The sequence below is a fragment of the Spermophilus citellus genome, assembly GCF_964194105.1.
Source record: "Spermophilus citellus genome assembly, chromosome: 3".
NCBI lineage: Eukaryota > Metazoa > Chordata > Mammalia > Rodentia > Sciuridae > Spermophilus > Spermophilus citellus.
The window spans coordinates 87,268,193-87,292,231 of NC_138184.1; the positions used below are offsets into that span (position 1 = coordinate 87,268,193).

The window sequence follows — 24,039 nt, forward strand, 5'->3', positions numbered from 1 at the left end:
TGTAGTTACACAGCACTGTTCATTTATTCATGCCATCATGTAGCAAATGTTTCTTGACATCCAGCACACACCAGGTTCTGGAGTTAGAGAAAAAGATATAGTTCTTACTTTGAGAGAGTCCATAGTCTAGTCCGGCAGCAGGCAGGTAAACCGGGGACTAAACTTAGTGTCATAAGAGCTATTAATGCTAGGCATGCACTGAGAAAGCCAAGTGGAGGCAGTTAACCAAAGGGCTGATTAATGGATGGTTTGCTTTGAGTTATATATAGATTTTTATGTGTGTGTGTATGTGGTATGGGAGATGGAACCCCAGCCTCATGCATGCTAAGCATATGCTCTGCCACTGAGCTGTACTCCTATCCCTGAGTTGTACGTAGATTTAAACCCATTGTGATTCTTCTTAAAGTCAGCTGGACCAGAATAAGTTTCTATAATGTACATTTCTCCCAACTGGGTTACAAGTTCCAGGAAAACAAAGTATAATTGTCATCTCTGTGACTCCTGGCACAGTACCTGTTGGAAAGAGTAGAAACTAAAAGTAATATACATTTTATGAGCCTGCCACAGTGGTATATGCTAGTAACCCCAGCTACTTGGGAGACCAAGGTGGGAGGATCCCTTGAGCTCTGAGCCATGAGTTTGATAACAGCTTGGGTGGCAAAGCGAGACCTTTCTCAAACAAACAACAAAGCTGGGCATGGTGGCATGTGCCTGTAATCCCAGCTACTTGAGAGACTGGCAGGAGAATCACAAGTTCAAGGCCAGACTCAGTAACTTAGTGAGACTCTGCTCGAAACTTAAAATTAAAGGGGCTGGGAATGTGGCATATGGCTCCATGTTAAAGTGCCCCAGGTTCAATCCCTATACCAAAAGAAAAAAAAAAAAAACTTGCTGGGGGGCTAGGGTTGTGGCTCAGTGATAGAGTGCTCACCTCACACATATGAGACCCTGGGTTCGATCCTCAGCACCACCACAGTATCCATGTATAACTAATTTTTTTTTTTTTTAAGTTGCTGGGGCTGAGATTTAGTGGTAGAGCACTTACCTAGTATGTGCAAGGCCCTGGCTTCAATTATCAGCACCTCAAAAACAAACCAAAACCACTACATTCTGATGGTTACTTTTATTCTATTGATCATTTAAAGTCAGGTTTTAATTGGATTTCAGAGACTGACAGCAATGACTTACATTTTGTTGTTTACTCTCTCTTTCTAGTATTCATATTTACTAACAAGCCAGCTGGAATCTCAGCGAATCTATTGGGAAAACAAGATAGTGCGGATAGAGAAGGACACAGCAGAGGAAGTAAGTCTGTCTCGTTTGGTGACTGCTGAAGTGCCATCTGGCAGGGCAGTCTTATGGTGGGTGGGAAGCAGAGGGCAGGGGAAAAGGAGTCGTTAGAATCTTCCTTCTGAGTCTGATAAATGGTAGAGAACACTTTTGCCTCTAAAAAGAAACCTTGGGGGTGCTGGGGCTGAGCTCAGTGGCAGAGCACTTGCCTAGTATGTGTGAGGCACTGGGTTCAATCCTTAGCACCACATAAAAATGAAACAAAACAAAGGCATGCTGTCCATCTACAACTACAAAAAAAAAAAAAAAAAAAAAAGAAAGAAAGAAACCTTGGGCTTAAAGGATTGTAATTTTCAAGCAGTTTATGCAATTCTGTTACAAACATAAGGTAAGTATATGAGGGCTTGTAATTTGAGTCAGCCAGTTGGTTTGTGAACTTGGGAACAGCTGACTTTGAGAGCAGCTTTGAACTTCTGAGGCTACAAGATGGTATTAAGCTCTTCTAAATTAAAGGAAATAAAATTGGGCAGAGATGTTAAAGAGTTTCAGGGGTCATCCTGGCAGGATATTGGGCTGGGTCAGTGGTTTCCAGATTTTAACAAAATAAAGATGCCATCCAAACCAGGCATACTGGCACACACCCAGCTACTTGGGAGACTGAGGCAGAAGGAGTGTACATTTGAGGCCTGCATTGGCAGCTTAGCAAGACCTATCTTAAAATAAACAAAAAAGACCAGGCTTGGGCTGAGGTTGTGGCTCAGTGGTAGAGCGCTTGCCTAGCATGTGTGAGGCACTGGGTTTGATTCTCGGCACCACATATAAGTTAATAAATAAATAAAGGTCCGTCAACAACTAAAGAGAAAAAAAAAAAAAGACCAGGCTTGTAGCTCAGAGCTTGCCTACCATGTGTGAAGCCCTGAATTCAAACTCCAATACTGCAAAAAGAAAAACCAAAAAAGATGCCATTCAGCTCAAGCCTGTAGTCTCAGCTACTTAGGAGACTAAGAAAAGAGGATCACATGAGGCCAGACTAGGCAACATAGAAAGATCCCATGTCAAAAAGCAATTAATGGGCTCAAGCGGTAGTGCGCTCACCTGGCATGCGTATGGCCTGGGTTTGATCCTCAGCACCACAAACAAATAAAGATGTTGTGTCTGCCGAAAAACTAAAAAATAAATATTAAAAAAATAAAAAAAAATTCACTAAGTATAATTGTTTTTTTAAAAAAAACAAAAAGCAATTAATTTTTTTAAAAAAATATGCCATTCAGTTATTTCATGATGTGAAAGAGAAAAGTGGTGTGGTTTGGGTGGAAAGCTGGGTAGAGGACTCAGACCCCTCCCAGCTTGATTTTCCCTCTATTTCTAGCATGTACAAAGAATCCTGAGAGTTTCAAATAAGGTAATTTGAAAAACCATGAGAGTTTCTATATAATTAGGGCTCTAGGAACCATTCTCTGGACTTACGGACAGGGTCTATAATTCAGTGTATCCCTTTGTATTAAATAAAGACCTTTGACATTTTTCTTTTTTCTTTTTCTTTTGTGGTGCTTGGGATTGAACCCAGGACCTTGTGCATGTGAGTCAAGCACTTTACCAACTGAGCTATATCCACAAGACTTTTTTTTGACATTTCTAATGATTATTTTAGTGACTTGGTGAGTCACAACCCTTACCTGGGCCTCCAGAGCCAGGCCTGGGGCCCATGTCTGCGGTGGCTAGGATTGCAGACCCCTGGCCAGGGTCCAAGCTCTTGTTATGCTAGGCCCATGGGCCCCACTTTCTGGGTCTGCCTATAAATGAGAGAAATAGGGTTCTTTTAGAATAATAATAATAATAATAATAATAATAATAATAATAATAATGCTTAACACCAACTTTAAAATGATCTAAAGTTATTGTCAAAATTCTTACAAGAACCTTCCAGTCAGTGCAAGTGCCTTTCCAGAAGCACTTGAGGTCACTCGACTTTGCAATTCTGAATAGGGCTTGATTGGAGCACGTGTGGGAGTGGAGGCAGAGCCCTTGGTGTCTGTCACATTATGGACTCAGAGGGAGGCATGTTGGCAGTGCTTCTGCAGCCTCACTAATGGGGTTTTCTATGGGATGTAGCAGCGTGACCACCTCAAATTTTTCATGCAGACCTTTGAGAACTCAGCTTAGGAATCTCTCTGCCCTTTGAGATTCTCCAGGATTGACTTCATTTCCTAAAACATGTCAGTGAAAGCAGGTTGGGGCAGGGAGAGGAAGCACTGAAACTTGCTTACATTTACTTTTAGGTAAACAGAGGCCAGGGCAGCTCCAGGTCAAAGTACACAGGGCTTGAAGGATGCTTTTGTTTTCTGATAACAAATGTCATTTATCCATAAGTTCATGGCTAATACAAATCTATTGTCCTGCCACTGTCCTTTATTTAGCCATTCTTCTATCCATTAGCTCCCTCAGCATTAGAGAATGTAGGGAGAACAGTGACCTGGACTCTGGGCTACACTGACAGATTCTTGTTTGGGAGGCTCATAAAATGTTCATGTTGCCAGGCGTAGTTGTGCACACTTATCATCCCAGCTACTTGGGAAGCTGAGGCAGGAGGATTGGAATTCCAGGCCAGACTAGCCAACTTAGTGAGACCCTATCTCCAAAAAACAACAACAAATGGCTGGGAATGTATCTCAGTGGCAGAGTCTGAATTCAATCCCCAGTGCTACAAAGAAAAAAAAAAATTCCATGTCAAGAGGGGAGTGATCGAGGTTGAAATTCATCATGGATTTTAGTCGTAAGTACTGTTTCTTGCTGGGCATGGTGGTGCACACCTATAATCCCAGCAGCTTGAGAGGCTGAAACAGGAGGATTGCAAGTTCAAAGCCAGCCTCAGCAACTTAGTGAGGCACTTAGTAATTCAGTGAGGCCCTTTATAAAATATGAAAAAGGGCTGAGGATGTAGCTCAGTGGTTAAGCAACCTGGGTTCAATCCTCAGTACCAAAAAATAAATAAATAAATAAGAACTGTTTCTTCCCTAGTGCCTGAGGCAGTGCCATTATTATAGCATGTGAGCCGAGTCTAGAAAATAAAGCTTATACCCACTTGAAGGTTCTTAGTTTCCAAGGGGTCACATTATGGACTCACAGGAAGGACTCACATATGAAAAACACAATAGTGAGCAGTACAGGCAAATTCCCTAAAGATGATTCTTTTTTGTTTGAATCTCTAGCTCCATTTAAATCAGTATTTTTCCAGTTGTAGATTCTGAAATGAATATAGTGGATCACAGCTGGCATTTTTATTGCGTAGAATATGGTAGATATAAAGTGTTTAGAGTATATCACATTATTTTGTGAAACTCGTTTTTGTTTCATGTCTATATCTATTCACTGTTTCTTACTGTGGTCTAGTGCTTGGAAATGGTTTAAAGGCACTAACAAACCTTTGTAACATCCATCTTTAGCAACATTAAAAGCCTCTTTAGAGTTAACTTTTTTTTCCCCCTTGGCACTGAGGAATGAACCCTGGGGTGCTTTAACATTGACTTTCATCCCCAATTTTTTTTATTTATTATTATTATTTCTTGAGATAGGGACTCACTAAATTGTGAGTGGATTAGGGCCTCACTAAATTGCTGAGGCTGGCCTTGAACTTGTGATCCTTCTGCCTCAGCCCCCCAAGTCACTAGAATTACAGGGATTACAGGTGTGTACCACTGCAGCCAGCTAGATTTACCTCATTTTTCATCTTGATTTAAATGTGTTTGGCTTAAGCATTTTCTCTGACCAAAACATACAGTTTGATTCCTTTCGATAGTAATTTTTGTCCTTTCTAACTTCACTGAAGAGTGAGTTTAGGAGTAAATGGGAAAACAATGTAATAGTTTCTGATTTCAAAATAACATTGAAGAGAAAATTAATACCAAAATAAAATTAGGGCAATTTTGAAGCTATTTTTATTTTTATTTTTATTTTTTATTTTATTTTTTTTAAAGAGAGAGTGAGAGACAGAGAGAATTTTTTAATCTTTATTTTTTAGTTTTCGGCGGGCACAACATCTTTGTTTGTATGTGGTGCTGAGGATCGAACCCGGGCCGCACGCATGCCAGGCGAGCGCGCTACCACTTGAGCCGCATCCCCAGCCCTGAAGCTATTTTTATTTTTTAAAAATATTTTTTAGTTATACATGGACACAGTATCTTTATTATTTTTTTTTTTAATTTACTTTTATGTGGTGCTGAGGATCGAACCCAGTGCCTCACACATGGGAGGCAAGCACTCTACTGCTGAGCCACACCCAAGCCACCCCTTCCGTATTCTTTTTTTTTTTAACAATCAACTGAGAGTCTTTATTTTTATTTATTTATTTTTAGAGAGAGAGAGAGAGAATTTTTTTTTTAATATTTATTTTTCAGTTCCCGGCAGACACAACATCTTTGTTTGTATGTGGTGCTGAGGATCGAACCTGGGCTGCACGCATGCCAGATGAGCGCGCTACCGCTTGAGCCACATCCCCAGCCCTGTTCCGTATTCTTTTAAATTAAAGAAATTGGCTATAAAGTTAATTGCTACAAAACAATTATTATTTTTTTAAAAGGGCAATGCTATTAGAGACCAACTAGGCTTATGAAAATGTTTAGAAAGAGAGCATATGCAGAAGCATATGCCTGTAATCCCCTTAACTCTAGAAGCTGAGGCAGGAGGATTGAGTGTTCAAGGGCAGCCTCTGTCTGCAACTTAGTGAGTCCCTACTTAACTAGTGGGACCCTGTCTCAAAATAAAAAATAAAAAGGGTTGGGGAGAGAAGGGGTTGTGGCTCAGTGGTAGAGAGAGCACTTGCCTAGCACATGTGAGGCACTGGGTTCAATTCTCAGCACAACATATAAATAAATAAAGGTCCATTGACAACTTAAAAAAAAAAAATATATATACACACACACACACACACACACACACACACACGTAAAGGGTTGGGGATGTGACTCACTGGTTAACTTCCCTGAGGGGTTCAATCCCCAGTACCAAAAAAAGGAAAAAAGAAAGAAAGGTTGATTTCTCCTGCATGATCAATCTCACATGCATCATAATGCAGGGTCTGCTAAGGATTCAGATATGGCACAAAGGTCATGTCTTCTCTGCAGTACAACTTTGGCCTGTAGTGTACAGAAAGAGTTTTAGAACTTGGCTTTGGATCAGGCTTGGTCATAGACTGGATTCACCACCATCAAGCTAAGTGACCTTGGGCATATTGCCTCACCTTTCTCTGAGCCTTAGTATTTGTCAAAGGTACCTTATCTATGGCATTGGCTTGTTGTGAACAATAAATGAGATACTGCCTATGGAACACATAGCCAGTGCCTTGACCACATTTAAGGGGGATATTGGTCCTTAAAAAGTATTGTTGGGGGGATTGGGGCTGTTGCTCAGTGGTACAGTTTTTGCCTAGCATGTATAAGGCACTGGGTTCAATCCTCAACACCAAATGTCTGTTTATATACAATAAATAAATAAAAAAATTTCAAATCTCAGTCACTTTCAGATCCTATTATTGCCTCATGGTCCACTCAGCCTCTCCTTTCCCCTTCCCACCTATTCTTTTCCCAGGGTCCTTCAACAGTGGAGTTGAGGCAGTTTCTAGGTCTGTTGGCCTTTACACTGAGCCAATCTAGTTGGTCTCCAGTACACTCTTAGCTAGGATTACTGCTATCTAATACACCAAAATTTTTAAATTCTCTTTTAAAAATAAGACTATGTCATATGACTTAATTCTCTAGACATATATTGTCTTTATAAATACCCTCTCAAACATGGACTTTGTGTTTCATAGAGCTTCCTGGTATGTGAGAAAAGTAATAGTTTGGGGCGGGGGTGGAGATAAGACCAAACAATTAGAACCAGTGGATTATTATAACTTTTGAAACGTAAGCACAGGAGGGAAAAATAATGGGGAGTGATTAATAATGGGAGGCCTACTCTGCCCTCTGGTGAACCAACTCCTGCTCTAGGGCCTGAAACTTTCTGGTCACCTTCTAACAGTTTCACGACATTTAGCAACTTCTGATCCCTTCTTCATTAGTGTTGAGGAACAGTAAGCAAAAAAAGAATTTCTCACAATTTTCATTCTTGTTACAGAAATGCTTTCTATATATACATATGGATATATTTAATCTTTTTTTTAAAGTTGTTGACAGACCTTTATTTTATTTGTTTATAAGCATTGCTAAGAATCAAACCCTGTGCTTCACATGCTAGGCAAGTGCTCTACCACTGAGCTACAACCCTAGCTCCCAGATATGCTTTCAAATGATTACCTCACCTTTTCTAGATTTGGTTTGTCAAAATCATACACTGATAATTGGGGAAAATTGTGGCAGTAGTCCAAGGACCACACAATTTAGCATGATCTCTCATTGCTCTTTCAGATTAACAACATGAAGACCAAATTTAAAGAAACGATTGAGAAGTGTGATAATCTGGAGCACAGACTCAATGATCTCCTGAAAGAAAAGCAGTCTGTGGAAAGGAAGTAGGTATAGTTGGTCTGTTATTCAAATTAGCCACTTTATGGTAACATGCCCTGCCAACAGATGATTCCCTTCATTCTTTTGGGAGCACCTTCATTTTCAAGTGTGTACATCACCAGGTTTTCAAGAGTTTTCCTATAAGTGGAGCAAATTTACTGTGACTCCTTATTTACTAAAAAATGCATTGTTTCACCTGAGGTGGATGGCCCCCTGCCATCTGCATCTTGCAGCGTGGCAGATGGCTTCCATTTTTGTTGGTAGGAAGGAGTTTCCTTGGTTCAGGGCCTGCAGCTGCTATGAACCATGGTTGATAAAACTGGAAGTTAGGAAGGAGTCTATATCTAAGCCAGAGATGTCGTTGGCTTTAGCCAAAGAAGTTGAAAATAGAGCAAGGAGCCAAATGACTAGTGTGGCCACTCTCATTTAAGAAGATGGTTGTTACTGATTAAAATTATCTTTCTGATTTAGGTTATATTCACTTTGGAAGTGAATGGATTTTTTGTGTTCATACAAATAGATAAAACATACATTTAAGGGGGATAATTGGTCCTTTAAAAGTATTGTTTGGGCCTGGGATTGTGGCTTAGCGGTAGAGCACTTGCCTAGCACGGGTTGGACTCGAATTTGATCCTCAGCACCACATAAAAATAAAGGCATTGTGTTGTGTCCATCTACACCGAAAAAATAAATATTAAAAAAAAAAAAAAGTATTGTTTGGGGGTTTGGGGCTGTTGCTCAGTGGTACTGTTCTTGCCTAGCATGTGTAAGGCACTGGGTTCAATCCTCAACACCAAATGTCTGTTTATATATGATAGATAGATAGATAGATAGATAGATAGATAGATAGATAGATAGATAGATGGATTGTTTGGGAGGCTGGGGATATAGCTCAGCGATAGAGCACTTGCCTAGCATGCACAAGGTCCTAGATTCAATCCCTAGTATCATAGGGAGAAAAAGTATTTTTTTTCTTTAACATTATTTTGGAATAATTTTAGAATAATAGAAAGACTGCAAATATAGTAGCATCAAGATTTCCTAATACTCTTCACCCATTTTCTTCTACTATTAAAAAACATTTTCTAATAGTTTCATCTTGTTGTAGAAAAATATATATGGAACACAGGATGTGCCATTTTAACATTTCTAAGTATAAATTCAGTAGCAGTAAGTGTACTTTCAATGTTGCAAAACCACTACCATCCCTATGCTTCCAGAATTTTTCATCACCCCAAACAGAAACTCTCTCGCCAAATTTTTTAAACCCCTATAAAAACAACACTGCAATATTAATAGAAATTTTTGAATTTTCTTCCACTTTCAATATCCTAACAAATTAAGCTGAGTTAAAAGAATTAGTTAAAACTAGATGCTCTTTTCATTTCCTGGATCCTAGTAAGTGGTAACTTGTTTGTTTGTATTTGTTTTTTTAATAGTGGAGATTGAACCCAAGGGCACTTTACCACTGAGCTACATCCCCAGACATGTTTATTTTTTATTTCAAGACAGGGTCTCTACATTGCTTACAGTCTTGCTAAATTGCTGAGGCCAGCTTTGAACCTGCAATCCTTGTGCCTCAGCCTCCCAAGCCACTGGGATAATAGGGGTGTGTCACTGTGCCTGGCACATTATCTTTTTTCTATAAAAATAGTACTGAGGATATTCTCTTTGGTGAAATATTCTTTTTTGGAAACATTTCATACTAGCATATTTAGATCTATTCTGATCTTTGTTAACAGTTGCATGATTTACATTGTATGGATACACTATAATAATTTTAACCAGTTCCCTATTGATTAACATTTAAATTGTCTCCTGTCTTACACTGATATAAACAGTGTTTTAATGAGCATCTTTCTCCATTCATCTTTTTATAGGATAAGAAAGTAGAATAGCTAATAGCTATGTCAAACGGCATGTGCAGCTGGGTGTTGTGGCCCATGCCTATAATCCCAGCAGCTCAGGAGGCTGAGACAGGAGGATTGCACGTTTAAAGCCAGCCTCAGCAAAAGGGAGGTGATAAGCAACACAGTGAGACCCTATCTCTAAATAAAATACAAAATAGAGCTGGGGATGTGACTCAGTGGTCGAGTACCCCTGAGTTCAATCCCTGGTATCCCCTAAAAGGCAGGTGGGGCATGTGCACTTTTCTTTTTTAAGCAGAACTGGGGACTGAATCCATTGGTGTTCTACCACTAAACTGTATCTCCAGCCCGCCCCTCCCCCCTTTTTTTGGAGATATAGTTTTGAGATATAGTCCAGGCTGGCCTCAAATTTAATGATCTTCCTGCCTCAGCCTCCCAGGTTGCTGAGATTAGAGGTATGCACCACTGTGCTCGGCTGTGAACTTTCTGTTGTTGTTTTTTGGTACCAGAGATTAAACTCAGGGGCACTCAAACACCGAGCCACATCCCCAGCCCTATTTTGTATTTTATTTAGAGACAGGGTCTCACTGAGTCGCTTAGTGCCTCCCTTTTGCTGAGGCTGGCTTTGAACTCGCAATTCTCCTGTTTTAGCCTCCTGAGCCACTGGGATTATTGGTGTGGGCCCCTGGCATTACAGGCATGGGCCACTGCGTTCGGCTTTTTTTTTTTTTTTTTTTTTTTTTTTAAGAGAATTGACTTCCAAAATGTCTGTACCAATTTACACTCCAGTGTCAACATGTTGGTGTGCTTTTTTTTTGTAAATTTTTAAATTTGTACTAATTAGATATGCGTGGCAGTAGAATGCATTTTGACATACTGTGCACAAATGTAGCACAACTTCTCGTTCCTCTGGCTGTATGTGGTGCAGAGTCACTCCAGTAGTGTAATCATACATGTATATAGGATAATAATGTCTCTCATTCTACCTTCCTTCCCATCCCCACTACCCCAGCACTCCCCTCACTCCCCTCTGCACAATCCAAAGTTCCTTCATTCTTCCATAACCACCCACCCCCCACTACAAATCAGCATCCACTTATCAGAGAAAACATTCAGCCTTTGGTTTTTTGGGATTCCTTATTTCACTTGGCATGATATTCTCTATTTCCATCCATTTACTTGCAAATGTCATAATTTCATTGTTCTTTAAGGCTGAGTAATAGTCCATTATATATGTGTACCACATTTTCTTTATCCATTCATCGGTAGGTGTGCCTCTTTTCCAGTGAGCTCTTTAGCACTCTGAAACATAAAAATGGTATCTCAAATGGTGTTTTCATTTGTAATTCTTTACTTATGAGTAAGATTGGGCATTAAGAATAGGGAATTCCCAATTCTGGAAAACCCTTTGGTTAGAATAAGCATCTTTTTTTCTCCTCCAGAAATGCAGTGAGGTCAGAGCAATTGACTCTCCAAGAATGTCACTTTTCCTCATAACTTCTTTATTATAGCTATTCTCTTTGAGGCATCCATTTAACTATGGACTGACAGAAGCATTTTTACCATGAGTCACACAAGTTTCTGCTACTGAAAAATTTCAGATGCTTAAAAATTGGCTGGAAGCTACACCTGGGTTAACAAGAGCAAAATTCTTTCTTTGCCTAGCTGATTACAGTGGCAGCAAACCAGTCTTCCTCAGCAGAGGAGGGAGGGGGAGACTGCTCTAAAATGGATTCTGAGGTCGTGGCCTGCTGTTCAATCCCAGAGTAGAAAGGCGACTGTGTCAGCAAATGAAAAGATATGCTTTTGTCTTTGTTTTGCAAAAGGTGCACTCAGCTAAACACGAAAGTGGCCAAACTCACAACTGAGCTCCAGGAGGAGCAGGAAATGAATAAGTGTTTGCGGGCCAACCAGGTCCTCCTGCAGAACAAGCTAAAGGAGGAGGAAAGGTTGTTGAAAGAGACCTGTGACCAAAAAGACCTTCAGATCACCGAGATCCAGGAGCAGCTGCGTGATGTCATGTTCTACCTTGAGACTCAGCAGCAGATCAGCCATCTACCTGCTGAGACCCGGCAGGAAATACAGGAAGGACAGATCAACATTGCCATGGCCTCCACCTCCAGCCCCTCCTCTTCAGGGGGCAGTGGGAAGCTGCCCTCCAGGAAGGGTCGAAGTAAGAGGGGCAAGTGATCTTCAGAAAAACAACATCCCTGAGACTGTTCTCCCTGGCACTGAAGGGTGTGCTGGGACCTTTGGCTAAATGGGAGGGTGGGCCCTAATAAGTACAAGTAAGGATCAAGCCACAGTCGTTTGGATCTTTCATTTGCTAGTGTGGCATAGTGAATGTAGAGGGGTGCTGAGAGAGCAGATGCACCTGAACAGTGTTTTCAAAGGTGGGTAAGAGTTCACTAACCTCAGACATTCTAATGACCATTTTGCCTTCCTGCTTGGTAGATACCCCAACTCTGCTGTGCATTTTTCCGTTGTATTTATTGAGTTGGAGTATTTGATGTTTAGCTATAGGGTAGTTTTAAGATGTGAAGTTTTTTCATAACCTCAAAGGTAATGTTACCTAGCGCTAAACCTCCCAGAGCTGATAGCAGGCAGGCTCCCATTGGCTACTGAGGGGCTAGGAAAATTCCCTAGCTCCAGCCTCATATCATTGCCATCCCTCCCTTCCTCTGGGGAGTTGAAGAATTGTTTGAATGTTATATGAAGATGGGCTGGGTTGTAAGCCAGGTAGTGGCTTGTCACCAGCAGCCATCTCTTCTTGCCCTACAGCTAGCCAGGAAAAACAACCCAGGACAGATTGAGTAGACATAGTGTAGGAAAAATGGTGGCAGTTCCACTTAGTTTATTTCTGGTGACTCCATACATCATTATGCACCTCAAATAAGAAAGAGGCTTAATGAGTATTCAAGATCTAAATCTCAGAGTGGATTTCCTAGTATCTAGCAAGAATAAGAGGAGATTTATCATCCATGTGAAAACATAGAATGAGGCCTCTGACTAGCTAATTGTGTATTTTGCTGGGATCAGTATTTTCTGAAAGTTTACAAAAGATCCGAATTCATGTTCAGGTTGCAGCTAGAGGGAATTTGGGCAGATTTTCAATTATGCTTTCAAGATATAACCAAAGGCTGTTACTAAATCCTAAAATTTGAATTTCAACAGAGCCCCCTTTAAAACAGTCATGTAATGCTTGTTATGGACTGAAGAGGGGTTGTGTACTTTCTCTAGAACCAGAAACAAGATAATTCGTGACATGCCATAATTGAGTGAAACTGAAGCGAGACCCGTGTTGGAATTTAGCTTCTAGAAGAGGGAGCTGGACATGTTAACAAGGCATACTATTAAATGATGGGTTTTGTTTCCTGCTTTATAATTAGCCAAAGGTTTTAAATTGTCACATTGCATAATTATTTTTTAGGCTGTGATTGGGCCTCATCCCCTTTGACTTAAATGGTCCTAGGTGTTGTTAATACATCAGCTGTGTTGCTAATCACCATCCATTTTGGGGGATATGCTGCAGCATTCCCTCTTCCCCCCTCCACCAAAAAAATAAACAAAAACAAAAAAAAAACCTTAACTGTAACTTTGCAAAATGAATGTACTTAGTCAAACATTCTTAATTTTTACTTAGGGCAGACCAATGCTAATGCTATAAGTCCTTCTTGGACTTTAATTAATATACAGATATCTTAAAGCAAGAGTGGGAATGTAAAGCATAACCTAATTGTCTTTCCTATAGAGATTCTATTTTATTTAAAATCTATTTTTACACTAGTTAGAATCCTGCTGTTTTGGCCAAGTACTTGTCTTGCATGTCTGACCTTGCAGAAGCTGGGGTGGATTGTAGCATACTAATTAAGAAGTAGTTTACAAAGCTTGCTCCTCATTTCATTATGATCGCCTCCATCACGCGGCCCAGCCTCCAGCTGGGAGAGCTGCGGTTTTCAGCACAGGTGGGACAAATGCTCTGGAAGGCTGTGCCCAGAGGAATGAGCAAACAGGCAAAGGTCCCCAAACTACTTGAAGGTTTAAAAGAAATGTTCCAGGGTGGGGGGGAATCTTATCAAGATATGTAAAGAAAATGTTATTTTAAAAGAAGGTCGAAGAGTAATGACAATTAGATAAGACAGGAGCTGTTAGTGTTCTCTTCAGGGTGGAAATGAACCACTTAATTTACCCATACTACCTTGAACAGTGAAATTGCATTAAAATAACCAAACTTTGAAATTATTATGCTGTGTGAAGTTTGTGTCTCTGACATTTGCTTAGGAGCACATATCTAATCAAGAAAGTCAATGGCCTGGATTTAGAGATAAGCATAAAAATCAACTCTTTGACAGGATAGTGAGCAGCTGGATTATCCATCTTTTCAGCCTCTTTCCTACAGCTCCCCAAACCAAAAAAAAAGTAGGAGGAACCTAAGCTGGCATGGTAGCATGCACCTGTCATCCCAGCTACTCAGAATGCTAAAGCAGGAGGATCACAAGTTTGAAGCCAGCCTGGGCAATTTAATGAGACTCTAATAAGGGCTTGAGTTGTAGCTCAGTGGTAAAGCACCTCTGTGTTCAATCTCCAGTACCTGAAAAAAAGAAAAGAATAAAAAAGCCAAACCAAATATAGATTAGGGGAAATTATCTGAATTTGAAGGCTTGAAGTAGGGGAAGACCCAGACACATAACTCTTTTGTAAACAAAAAGGAATTGATTTTTTTAACCTGAGACTTTTACAGGCCTTAAAGCTGAGATTTTTTTTTTTTTTTTAAACACTCACAAATGTGACTCTTTAGGACACTGGGTAATATAAAGCACTTGAAGCAACTACAACTCCCAAGCAAAGCTGCTGTCATTCAAAGGGCTGAGAAACTTAGGTAGACAGCCAGCCAGGAATGTGGGAACTGGAAAATCATGAAGGAGCAACCTTCCATCATTGTTTGGAACCCTCTTCTGGTGCAGTTAGTAGGCACACTCTCGAGTACTATATATGATTTGGCCATGGTACGTGGTGCCATGTTGCTTAGACTGGTGGCGTATTTTGCTAGTGTGATGAAGTCTATAGGCTTATGTAAAAAAGGAAAGAGTCATTTCACATTTGGAGAAAACCATTTTATTTTCTCTGGGATAAAGCTGAATTCACTACTGCCTAATGGTCTTCTGCATTCCTGCTCTCTTGGCAGCAGAAGGGAAATTAAGACTCTGGAGAATCAATTTCTGCTTCTTATTACTTTATGCATATATTTTTATTTTGTGATACCAGGGATTGAATCCAGTGGTGCTTCACCACTGAGCTATATCCACAGTCCCCCACCCCCTTTTTGAAACAGGGTCTTGGTAAGCTTACCTGGAACTTACAATCTTCATGCCTCAGCCTCCTGAGTCACTGGGATTACAGGCATGCACCACCAAACTTAGCCAATTTCTGCTTCTTAATAGTGCAGGGGAGCCGGGTGTGGTGGTGCATGGCTATAATCCCAGTGATTTAAGAGGCTGAGGCAGGAAAATCCCAAGTTCAAAGTCAGCCCCAGCTACTTAGCAAGGCCCTAAGCAACTCTTCAAGACCCTGTTTCAAAATAAAATATAAAAAAGGGCTGGGGATATGGCCCAGTGGTTAAGTGCTTCTGGGCTCAATCCCTGGTATCAAAAATAAATAAAAAATAGTGGAGGGGGACATCTAAGTCACTTATATCTAGCCATTACTTTTATCAATCTTAGGATGCTACTTAGTATTCTGTGGCAGGCTTCTGCTGCTGGCCAGACGCCCCCCCTCCTTTTTTTTTTTTTTTTTTTTGGTGGTGCTGCTGGAGATAGAACCTGGGACCTTCTGCATTGCTAAACACATGTTCTACCACTGAGCTACACCCCAGCTCCACTTTCAATCTTGCCTATAAAAATTCTTAAGATGGGAATATCTGCCTAGTGGCTCTACCAAGCAGAGAAGACTTTAAAAGAAAAAAAAAATTTTATATTTGTAGATGGATAGAATGCCTTTATTTATTTTTATGTGGTGCTGAGGATTGAACCCAGTGCCTCACATAAGCTAGGCAAGCCCCAGCCCCAGATGTTACTTTTTTAAAGTTAAAAATGTGAAGTAAAGGGAAGCAGTGATAGAATGACCTTCCCTTCAGGAACTAGGAGTGTAGTGCCAAGGCCAAGTGACTCCTCCCCATCTATAATGTGAACCTGGTTTCCTGAAATGCTGTTCCATATGGGGTATTCCTGGAGCAAGCAAAAAACATTTGCACTTGTGTATTACGGGAGGTTACATAAGCCACCTTCTATTTTTCACTGGGGGAGACTGGTTGTGGTCTGTTTATCTGACTCCGTCCCATCCTCTTCATTTTTCAAGGATAATCCTGCTTCACCTGACATCTCTGAAGCTTCATTGCTGTGCCCAGTAGGCTCATACTTAGGCTATGTGTTCTGTCAGGCATTAATTTTGAAAGTCCTTCAATAGCCAACGCTATTTCAGAATCATCGTAGCCAGTTTATTTTCATGAACATTGAGTAGTCTCTCTAATTCTGGAAGCTCAGGAGAACATGAAAGCAGTTCTGCAGTAGGTTCTTGATCTGGATTTTGCCCTCTTGCTGCCTGAAAGGAAGAGATGAACAATCTTTTTCACACAAGATGATCACAGTCTTTGGGGCCTAATGTTGAATTGCTTTAGGTCAAAAACTTCTCACTGGAGTCTTTGGGAAATGGGGATTTGGTACTTGGCACAGAACTACGCTGGTACAGATAACATTTGTTACTCCAAGGCTAATTACCAAGCTCACTAAGTGAACTAAAGCTGCTTTGTTTCTTTTCAGACTTTGTTCTAAATCCCCTGACCCAAGACTCCATTCAGATCCAGCCTGAGATTGCTTGGAAATTAATGCAGGGAGGTTAGTCCAGGTGGGGAAGTCAGAGTGAAATCTGCAGCATGAAGGCTTACAAGACCCAGGATAAATCTACACTAGTATAATGCAGCCAATGGTGCACTTTTTTTTTTTTAAGTTGTTGATAAACCTTTATTTACTTATACGTGGTGCTGAGAATTCAATTCAGTGCCTCACACATGCCAGGCAAGTAGGCTACCGCTGAACCACAGCCACAGCCCCAGCTGGGTGCACTTTTTTTCCAATTGATAAAAATAAACATGTAGCATTGAGCATAAGTGTGGAATAGGAAAACCAGTTTTGACTTGACTTCATGAGACATCTTGCTCAGAAGCAACAGTTTCCAAACCAAATATCCTTAGTACCTTTATTTCCTCATGTAAAAATTAAGAGCCCTGCTGGGTCCAGTGGTCCATACCTGTCATCCCAGCTACTTGGGAAGCTGAAGAAGGAGGATTGCAAGTTCAATGCCAGCCTCAGCAACTTAGTGAGTCCCTGTCTCAAAATTGAGCTGAGGAAGGCTGGGGTTGTAGCTCAGTGATAAAGCACTTGCCTAGCACAGGTGGGTCTTGGGTTCAATCCTCAGCACCACATAAAAATAAAAAAAAGTCTTTTTCTTTGGTGAGGAGGGCAGGTATTGGGGATTGAACTCAGGGTACTTGACCACTGAGCCATATCCCCAGCCCTATATTGTATTTAGAGACAGGGTCTCACTGCGTTGCTTAGCGGCTTGCTATTTTTTTTTTAAGGTGGACACAATATCTTTATTTATTTATTTTTATGTGGTGCTGAGGATCGAACCCAGTGCCTCACACATGCCAGGCATGCGCGCTACCACTTGAGCCACATCCCCAGCCCCTAGCGCCTTGCTATTGTTGAGGCTGTCTTTGAACTTGTGATCCTACTGCCTCAGCCTCCCAATACTGGGATTACAGCCTGCACCACTGGGCCTGGCTCTAAAGGTTAAATTAAAAAAAAAAATAGAGTGAGGATGTAGTTCAGTGGTAAAGCGCTCCTGGGTTCAATACCCAGTACCACCAGGAAAAAAAAAACAAAAAAACAGCACCCTGGGCCTGAGGATGTAACTTAGTAGTAGAGTGTGGTGATTCCTAGCATCAACAAAACAAAACAAAACAACCCACAAAATAATAAAGCTCAGAGACACCCCCTGACACACACCACCACCACCCTCCCAATTGCATGGATTCTCAATTCTAAATTCTCAAGGCTTTGGTGATGGCCCAAGAGGCAAGGTTCAGACTTTCCCCTGAGCACTGGATTAGTCAAGTTCCCTGTAAAAGAATTAGGTGTTCCCACAACTTGAGAAATTTACCGGGTGTCACTTTACACCATTAACATAACGCTTAACACCAAAGGACTTGAGTGCTGACTGAAAAGAAGGAGCACTGACTAATTTCTGGGGCAGGAGAACAGATCACAGAGAAAGGCCTGGAAGTGGAGAAGAATCAGCGGAAAATTTTAGGAGGAATATGGAGAGTTTTCTCTTGGAAGCACTCCAACAGAGAGCAACCAAATTGTAACTTATCATGCAGGGCCTCTTCCAGCAGCATTTTTTTAAGAATTTTTCTTTGGTGACAGACACTGCTTAGCTGAAGCTGTACCCACACATCTGATTCCTTTACGCTCATGTGGAAGCTACAATCCCAAAATGGTTTGCAAAAATGCCAGCAATACAAGAGCCACATCATGTTCCCCCACTCTTCCCCGCCTCCACCTGTCCTTGGGAGGGAAAAAAAATTAAACTCCTCCTTGCAAAATGCAGGCCTCAGGAAAACAGCTTCATTGCATTTGTTTCCATGCTGCAAAAAATCAACACTAACTGGCTTTGATCCCAAACAGGGCCAACTGCAGGATGCTGAAGATTCTGCAGTCTGGAAGAGCAGGAAGGCTTCCTAGGTCTACCCTCCCCCCTGCACATTCGACTTCAATTATGTAGGAACAAGTCTGGGCCGGGGGCTGCTGCCAGAATTCTCCTGGCCCAGATAGAGGAGGCCCCGTGCTGTGGCCCAGAATCTTTCCTAAAAGTCTGAGAGATTTCTTGCTGCTTCCAATTCTGCACTTTGGCACTGGAGAGATTTCTGGCTCTGTTTGGTGGGAGTCATACCAAAGCTTGTTCCAGTCCTCTTTCCTTTGTTACCTGGGTTCTCTTCTGCCTCTTACAGTTGTCAGTAAGAATGTCTTACTACTTTTGGAGGAAAAAAAAAAACAATCCTGAAAGAGATAACCCACACCAAGCCCACTCTTTTCTCCTTTAGCTTTCTATTTATTTATTTATTTATTTTTATGGTTCACAGGCTAACTCCTTAAAAACAGTTTTCTTTTCACCTTCTGAGATAAGATTCTTGTGGGAAGGAACATAATTAACACTAAAGAACCCTGTGGGGTTACTGTGAGTTCCTGTGATGTGGAAAAGTCTAGCCTGTTCCTGTGAGAGACCTTTTTTTCCCAGTACTGGTTACCCTAACTAGGTAACCCAGAGAGGCAGGCCTCAAATCCCTCCTGTATTTTGTAGAACCCTAATGCTGACAGTTAGAGGCATCTTGCACTTGCTGATAAGTAGAAATGGAAGCAAGTCCCATCCTGCTGTGTGGTGCTGTTCAATGCCAAGGCCAGCAGAATTCCTCCTCAACCAGCCGCAGTCACTGTGCTTGGCACAGCTCACTCATCCAGTCTTGTGGCCCTATGGACTTGGTACAGGCATCCCGTCTTAAACACCAGGAAACCAAAGCTCAGTGGGGACAGGTTGACTGATGTGGCCAGCACTGACTCAGGTCACCTAGCTGATAAGTGATAAAGGCAGTGCTCATCTCAGCCTCATCTGACCCCCAAACATGGGCTCAGCCCCACTTCACTCTTGCCTCCCCTCACTCTGGGACTTAGGAATGGGAAGGACGCTTCCCATTAGTTATTAAGAATTTACTTAGGTGAGGATTTCATGGTTATAATCACCTGGAGAAAGCATTATGCAGCCTATTCCTATTTTGTTGTCCCCTGGAAAAGGCAGAGAGCATTGAGTTAAGGCCACTTTTGTGGGAGTCAGAGGGCCCCATACACCTTCCCCACTTCTCCGTCCTCTCTCCCACTTCAACAGGGCCTGGGATAGCACTGACAATGAATAAGGCACAAGGAAATAGCCCCAGTGCTTCCTCCACTGTACTGGAGGGCTGGCTTTGCAAAATCACACCATTTCAATGGGGTGTTCAGGTCCCTACACCCTGGGGGATGTGGGGCCCAGTCCATAGCAGTCATTTTCTCTTCTACAGAACCTGATGGAAGCTAAGGCACTTCTTCAGCTGGAAGCGATCCTTCAGAACAAAGCTATCCAGACTGTAAGAAGTTCTGTCTTTGAGAATGTAGACTCTGTTACTGCCCCAGAGGTATGGTCAAAAGAACATAAACAGGCTAACTGGAAATCAGATTCGGAGGGATCAGCTTAATTGAGACTTTAGTTTATTACAGAATAAATAGAGGACGGAGACAGCCTAGAACATAGTCCTTACAAACAACTGGGGGATATTATAAGGTAGAATTCATTTGGCAGGTGCAAAGTAGTGCTGTGTCTACTTGCAAACATGTTGCAAGAATTTTTTCAATATAACAAGTCAAATCATACTATGATATGATTTAACACCAATTTCGTGTTACATCACATACTTCACTGATTTCCATTTATCCTATTTACAGTGATACATTCTGAAATATTATAAGAAATAGTACAAAATATTTTGGTTTTATGTTTTGATTTTTTGTTTTTTTTTTAGTTGAAGTTACTTATGACGTTTTTATTTTTGAGATATAATTTACAATAACATGCAGGGTTTATTGTTTTGTTTTGTTTTTTTTACTAATGGAGATTGAACCCAAGGGCACTTAACCACTGAGCCACATCCCAGCCCCCTCTTTTAAAATTTTGAGACCAGGTCTCACTAAATTGCTGAGGCTGGCCTCAAACTTGCAATCTCCTGCCTCAGCCTCATGGTTGCTAGGATTATAGGTGTATGCCACAGCACCCAGTCAGTTTGATGAGTTGCTTTTTTTAAAAAGCTTTTTTTTTTTCAGTTGTAGATGGACATAATACCTTTATTTTATTTGTTTATTTTTATGTAGTACTGAGGATCAAACACAGTGCCCCCCATGTGCTAGACAAGTGCTGTATCATTGAACTACAATTCCAGCCCTGAGTTTGATTAATTTTGACCTTTGAATATACCTGTGTAATCACTACCCAGACACCAAGTCTCCCAGAGTCTTGATCTTGGATTTGCCAGATATTTGAACATACTGTCTCCTGATTTTTTTTTCACCTTATATTACATCACATTTTTTCCCTATTGCATTAAAAATTACTTGTAAGCATGTGTCCCCATTCGGATATAACTTATTTAGCCTTTTTCTTTCTTTTTTCTTTTTTTTTAATATTTATTTTTTAGTTCTCCGCGGACACAACATCTTTGTTGGTATGTGGTGCTGAGGATCGAACCCGGGCCGCACACATGCCAGGCGAGCGCGCTACCGCTTGAGCCACATCTCCAGCCCCTTTTTTCTTTTTTTGATACCATGGATTGAACCTAGGAGCCTTAACCATTGAGCCCCATCCGTTTTTTATATTTTATTTAGAGAAGGTCTCACTGAGTTGCTTAAGATCTCGCTAAGTTGCTGAGGCTGGCTCTGAACTTGTGATCCTCCTGTCTTGGCCTCCCAAACTGCTGGGATTACTGGCATGAGCTACTGTACCAAGCCCTTTTGAAAGTGGAGTTGGCAAACTTTTTATCTTTTGTGTGTGTGTGTTTGTTAAGGTAAGGTCAGAGTTTCTTGTGAATTGGAAGTTCAACTTAAAGCAAATCTTTCAAAGGATGTAAAAGGATTGGAAAAGATTGTAAGAATTGTGACACCACAGTCTGGGGTTGGTGGAAACATCCAGGTTGTTTCTTGACTTTTTTTTTTTAAATATTTATATTTGGGGCTGGGGATGTGGCTCAAGCGTTAGCGCGCTCGCCTGGCATGCGTGCGGCCCGGGTTCGATCCTCAGCACCACATACCAACAAAGATGTTGTGTCCGCCGAAAACTAAAAAATAAATATTAAAAATCTCTCTCTCTCTCTCTCTCTCTCTCTCCTCTCTCACTCTCTCTTTAAAAAAAAAAAAATAAATAAATAAATAAATATTTATATTTTAGTTGTAGTTGGATATAATATCTTTATTTTTTAAATTTATTTTTATGTGGTGCTGGAGAATGAATCCAGGGCCTCCTTGCACATGCTAGGCGAGTGCTCTACCACTGAGCCACAACCCCAGCCCTTGTTTTTGTTTATAGCTTGATGACTTATCTGTTATTTTTTTCTATTTATTGAGATAAAACACATAAAATTTACTATCTTAACCTTTTGAAGTGTATAGTTCAGAGACATTAAGTACATTCTCGTGCTTCTGTCTCTAGCACATTCTCAACATTCCATACTGAAAAATTCAGTCCCAATTAAACAATAACCCTCCATCCTTTTCTCCATGCAGCAGCAAATATTTTGTTAAAGGTTGCTATGGTCTGGATGTTTGTGCCCTCACAGAACTCAAATGTTGAAACCTAGCCCTCAGAGTGATTGTATCAGGAGATGGGGCCTTGGGGAGGAGACTGGTCATGAGTGGAGCCCTCAGGAACTGATTTGTGCCCTTATGAAAGAGACCCCAGAAAACAGCCTTGCTTCTTCCACTACATCAGGACAAAGAAGGTGCCATCTATGAACTAGGCAGTACCAAATATTGGACTTCCCAGCCTCCAGAACTCTGAACAATACATCTGTTGTTTATAAACTCCCCAATTTGGGATGGAGATTTTATATATATATATATATATATATATATATATATATATATATATATATATATGGAGAGAGAGAGAGAGAGAGAGAGAGTTGTTGTTGTAGATGGACAGAATGCCTTTATTTTATTTGTTTATTTTTATGTGGTGCTCATGCATGCTAGTCAAGCACTCTACCACTGAGCTAAATCCCCAGCCCCCAATTTGGGGTATTTTATGATAGCAGTCTGAACAAAAAACTAAGACAAAGGTCCAGAATAATTATTTTAGGCTTTGCAGGCCATATGGTCTCAGCCATTGTAGCACAAAAGCAATCACAGACAATATGCAAACAAATAGGCATGGCTGGGTGCCAATAAAACTTTATTTACATAAACAATCTGCCAGCAAGCAGGCTGCAGTTTTGCAACACGTTTCAAGGTTCCTTACAAATAATTTCTTCCATTTTCAAGCACAATTCTTTGTTCTGGTCCAGTTTTGCCCTGTTGCTCACTGAATAAAGCCCAGGTTCTTGTTCTAGAATTCACATGGACGTGTCCAGTGACACAAACTAAGGTAGCATTTCTTTTCTTCTTTTTGTTTGTTGTTGTACTGGGGAATGAACCCACGGACACTCTAACACTGAGCTATATCCCCAGCCCTTTTAAATTGTTTATTTAGAGACAAGATCTAAGAGCCTGAGGCTAGTCTTGAACTTGGAATCCTCCTGCCTCAACCTCCTGAGTCTCTGGGATTACAGATACTTACCACTGCACCTGGTTTAAGATGTCATTTCTTTCTTTCTTTCTTTTTTTTTAAATCTTTATTTATGTATTTTCATGTGGTGCTGAGGATCAAACCCAGGGCCTCACATGTGCAAGGCAGGCCCTCTACCACTGAGCCCCAGCCCTAGCCCCAGCCCCTTAAGATGTCATTTCTAAGAAACCAATATTCCAAGGCTCGGTGAACATAGATGCTCTCAGTGTAGAACTGGAAGTGACTTTGAAGGTCACTCCCCATGAGCCCTCTCCTGTCTATTGTCCCCTTGACTAGGCTTCAACCTCCCCAGCCTTGTGCACTTTCATGGAGTACAGACTTCATCTTCCTTCGCTCTGGATATGCTGGGTTGAACCATCCCATTGATATCCTTCCCAGAACTTCAGAATGGGACCTTATTTGGAAATAGGGTTGTTGCAGTTATAATTGTTGGAGGCCATACTGGAGTAGGGAGGACCCTTCATCCATTATGGCATCCTTTTGAGAATAGAAGTCAAACATAGGGAGAACCTGTGGTGCCAGAGGCAAAACTGGAGTGATGCATCTATACACCAAGTACAACAAGGATTGCTAGCACCACAAGGACCTTGCTTGGGGCTTTGGAACTATGAGCAAATAAATTTCTATCCTTTGAGGCCATCCAGTTGGCAGTTCATTGTTATGGAGCCCATGGAAACTAATCTTGTGATCTTCATGCTTCTGTTCCTTCTGACAGACGCTCTCTTCCCCTGGTCAACTCCTATTCATCCACTAAACCTGCTTCCTCCTCAGGCACGCCTTCCCAGGTTCCTGGACTAGTCTGGCTCACTGGCCTCATTTTTCCTCATCTACTAGTGATCATGCATCATTCTCAGCTCCACAGGCCCAGGATAGGAGATTCTCTGGCCCAGTCGGGGCCTCCTCTC

General features: G+C 41.2%; 1 protein-coding gene across 2 annotated transcripts in view; it reads left to right on the plus strand.

Moving 5' to 3' along the window:
• The window catches only part of BRAP (BRCA1 associated protein), a 33,776-nt gene extending 19,861 nt beyond the window's left edge, over positions 1 to 13,915 (plus strand). Inside the window, exons 10-12 of one of the 2 annotated variants that reach the window (XM_081283404.1) lie at positions 1,216 to 1,305; positions 7,692 to 7,795; positions 11,485 to 13,910. In XM_081283404.1, coding sequence (XP_081139530.1) covers positions 1,216 to 1,305; positions 7,692 to 7,795; positions 11,485 to 11,848 — 558 coding nt within the window. In that variant the 3' untranslated portion in view covers positions 11,849 to 13,910. Of the gene's footprint in view, positions 1 to 1,215; positions 1,306 to 7,691; positions 7,796 to 11,484 lie in introns of both variants that reach the window. The other variant, XM_081283405.1, reaches the window with a different exon arrangement.
• The last annotated feature ends 10,124 nt before the right edge of the window (positions 13,916 to 24,039 follow it).